This window comes from Athene cunicularia (assembly GCF_003259725.1).
Source record: "Athene cunicularia isolate RWA chromosome 18 unlocalized genomic scaffold, athCun1 chr18_part1, whole genome shotgun sequence".
Taxonomy (NCBI): domain Eukaryota; kingdom Metazoa; phylum Chordata; class Aves; order Strigiformes; family Strigidae; genus Athene; species Athene cunicularia.
Genome location: NW_020799123.1, coordinates 6,752,521 through 6,755,467, shown reverse-complemented (window position 1 = coordinate 6,755,467; position 2,947 = coordinate 6,752,521). Strand labels below are relative to the sequence as shown.

General features: G+C 50.3%; 2 protein-coding genes across 2 annotated transcripts in view; one reads left to right on the top strand and one right to left on the bottom strand.

Moving 5' to 3' along the window:
* The window catches only part of ACSF2 (acyl-CoA synthetase family member 2), a 39,344-nt gene extending 36,702 nt beyond the window's left edge, over positions 1–2,642 (bottom strand). The window contains exon 1 of the mRNA XM_026860828.1: positions 2,531–2,642. Coding sequence (XP_026716629.1) covers positions 2,531–2,541 — 11 coding nt within the window. The 5' untranslated portion in view covers positions 2,542–2,642. The remainder of the gene's footprint in view (positions 1–2,530) is intronic.
* The window catches only part of LRRC59 (leucine rich repeat containing 59), a 4,721-nt gene continuing 4,389 nt past the window's right edge, over positions 2,616–2,947 (top strand). The window contains exon 1 of the mRNA XM_026860835.1: positions 2,616–2,790. The gene's annotated coding sequence lies outside the window, so the exon portion shown is untranslated. The remainder of the gene's footprint in view (positions 2,791–2,947) is intronic.

Below are 2,947 nucleotides of genomic sequence, written 5' to 3'. Positions count from 1 at the left end.
CCCCCCCCTCGAGATAGACTTTGGTGAGAGGCAACTAACCCCCCTTGCCTCCACTTTTCTCCATGGCTTCGTGCCTGAGCTCCGTGAGTCACTAATTGATTTCCAGCCCTATCCACTTAATGGGTTATCACAGTGACTGTGTCATTAAGAGCTTTGGGCACTCCCTGGCTGCCTGTGCCCTGATACGGGAGGAAGAGAGACTAAGCTAAGAACTGTGGAGCTGCCCCAGGGCCGGGTAGGCTGAGATCCCCCCGTGGATCTCAGGGGCATGGGCAGGCAGCCAGGCGGGAGCGCAGCGGTGCTGAGCTCTGCCCAGCGCCCGGCCACACCAGCAGCACTGATGCTGAAGGAGAAGAGGTGACACACGCATCATTTCCCACATGAAATGCCTGCAGCGACGGCCAAAAGATAATTAATCCTCGTGAAAGGGCTGAGGTATAAATTTGAGCCCAGAAAATGGTCTGCATCTTTTAAATCGCGTATGGGCATTAACCAGATGGTGCGGTAAGTTCTGGCCTGAGGCAGTGCTGTCTGGCTCAGCCTCCGACCTGCTGGGTGACCACGGGCTGCCGTTCACAGCTCTGCCCGGGTGGAAGCTGTGTGTCTGGACACCGTGTGTCTGTACCATGTCGAGTGCAATGGTGCTGGTGAACAAGGGCATCGATACTGGCCCCAGAATGGTGCCTGTCAGACACCAAAGCCATTAATGTGCTCGGAACACAGCTGTGTGTTGAAATACTGACTGCAACCAGACCTCTGCTGTTAGATACTTGGTTTTAGAAGCAGGAGGGATTTTCCTCAATGTGCATCTTGTTCACAAGGAGTTTGTTTGGTGGCAGCAGTGACTGTTTTTGTTGGTAGGGGAAGGGAGATTTTTGTCTTTGAAATGTGAAAAACTTGCCATGGCTGCAGAGGGGATGCTGGGTGAAGCAGACCAGGGATCTGAGGAGGGTCTAGGAATGGTCTCCAACCCCTGGCTGGTGTGGCCAGCTCATACCCCTGGGACTGTTAGACCAGAATTATATGGACAATGTTCCCCCTGCTTCCCTCAGAACTCCCTTCTCCTTGCTCATGTTCTTGCATCGTTCCTCTAGCAGAGTGTGCAAATGTGCCCTGTGTTATGGTTTGTGTGTCTCATGGAGGCTGGAAATCTTTTTAGACATGCACAGGTACCTCTATTTACATGTCAGTCCCACTAGAATCAGTGGTTCACGCATTTCTGCATACCAGGTGGGTTTATGGATTTATGCAAACGATGTAAGGCTGTGTGACATTCGCAGCCAGAAGTTATCCTTTCACTATTTAGCACAGAGCAGTTTTCTTTGTCTGTACTTCAGAAGCATCAAAGTATGCTTGGTGTTGTATAACCACAGAGTAAAAAAAAAAACAAAAAACAAAAAAAACCCAAAACAAAACAAAAAAAAAACACCAAAACCCCAACCCAAAACATCTGGGATCAAAAAACTTCTTACCCTTAATAAATAAAAACAAAGCTGACTTTCAGTTTGATCTTCCCATGTTCCAATCATTAGCCTACAGGGTGAATCCCAGTTAGGTATTAAACCAAGAATTATGCAGAAGTTAATGTGACCTTGACATTTGGGTACATTTGTTCAAGATTGTCAAAGCAAAGGCAGGCTGAATGAGTAACACTCCATGCACCATTGAGAAAGATATAATTTCTTCCTAATGAAGATTTAAAAATCTGACTTCAAGTTAATCACAAATAAGCAGGTAGGTTTTGTAACAGATCTACACCCTCATTTATTTCTCTTAAGAGCCAAAGGCTCTTGGACTTGTGCAAGAAGTGCAGATTTCAAGCTCTGCAGCACTGCCTGGAAAAAGGCCTTTTCCATAGATGCAGAGGGTCTCGCTTGGGTTCCCCCTAAAGCCTCACCAGGTTTCTCCCTCAGGAGCAGAACTGTACATGGTGCCTCCCAGGTGGGGAAGGGCGCAGGGGGCTGTGCGGCTGTGGGGTACCTGCTGTGAGTCCCTCGCTGCCTCAGGGTAACGTGGGGCTCAGGCAATCAGCCGCCTCCCTTGGTGTCTGTGCTGGGAGATTTGACAACGTGAGGTTTCCCCACTCATCCCTGGAGCAGGATTGTCCTCTGGCCCTTCCTCACCTTGCTGTGAAAATCTGAGGGACGGGAGAGGTTCTTGCATAACTAGACCTTGCTTTTCTCAAATGAGGGCTCTAATTTCAGTTCACCTTTGGGGGAACAATAACCTGCTCTGAGAAACTTCCATAATCTCCTGGCTGAGAGCACATTAACCTCAGGCAGATTTTGTTATACTTTCTGTGAGGCAAATCCTTGTTTGCTGTTTTTGGTGCCTTTGCTCAGACTCCTGTGGTCTTGATTACCTCTGAGCTGAGCTAACACATATCTCTGGGTGCTGGAAGAGACCTACTGGCAACTTAAAACCTAACCAAAGCACCCACGGAGTGGATGTGCTGGACGAGCTAACACTTTTCACGTTCCTGTACATCACGATTTGCGTAGGGGTCAGGAAGTTCAAGGTTAGTACTCACTGTAATCCCATTACCGGGTAATACTAATTTGGCTCTACCCCAGGTTCCTTTTCTCTTTCTCGGACTTTCTCCACAGCGGGCCAGCTGAGACAGGAGAGCGAGCTGCTCACACGGTGCGGGGGCCTTTGGATCGAAGCGGGAACATTCAACGCAGCGAAGAGACGTCTTGGAGCAACAGCCCCGCAAAAAGGGAATCCGCCCCTCCGGGAGTGGAGCCTGCCAGGAGGCTGAAGCCACGGTATCCGCTAGAGTAAAGCGAGGTACAGATCGCTCGGTCTCTGCGTTCCTACGGGGATTGTTAGTCACTAAACGGCTGGCTTTGTGCGGGGTGACCGGCGGTGTGACTGGATGTAACCCCCCCGCGGGGCCGTTTCACGCGGAGGGGCCGCAGAGCGGGTGCTGGAGCAGGGGCCGCAG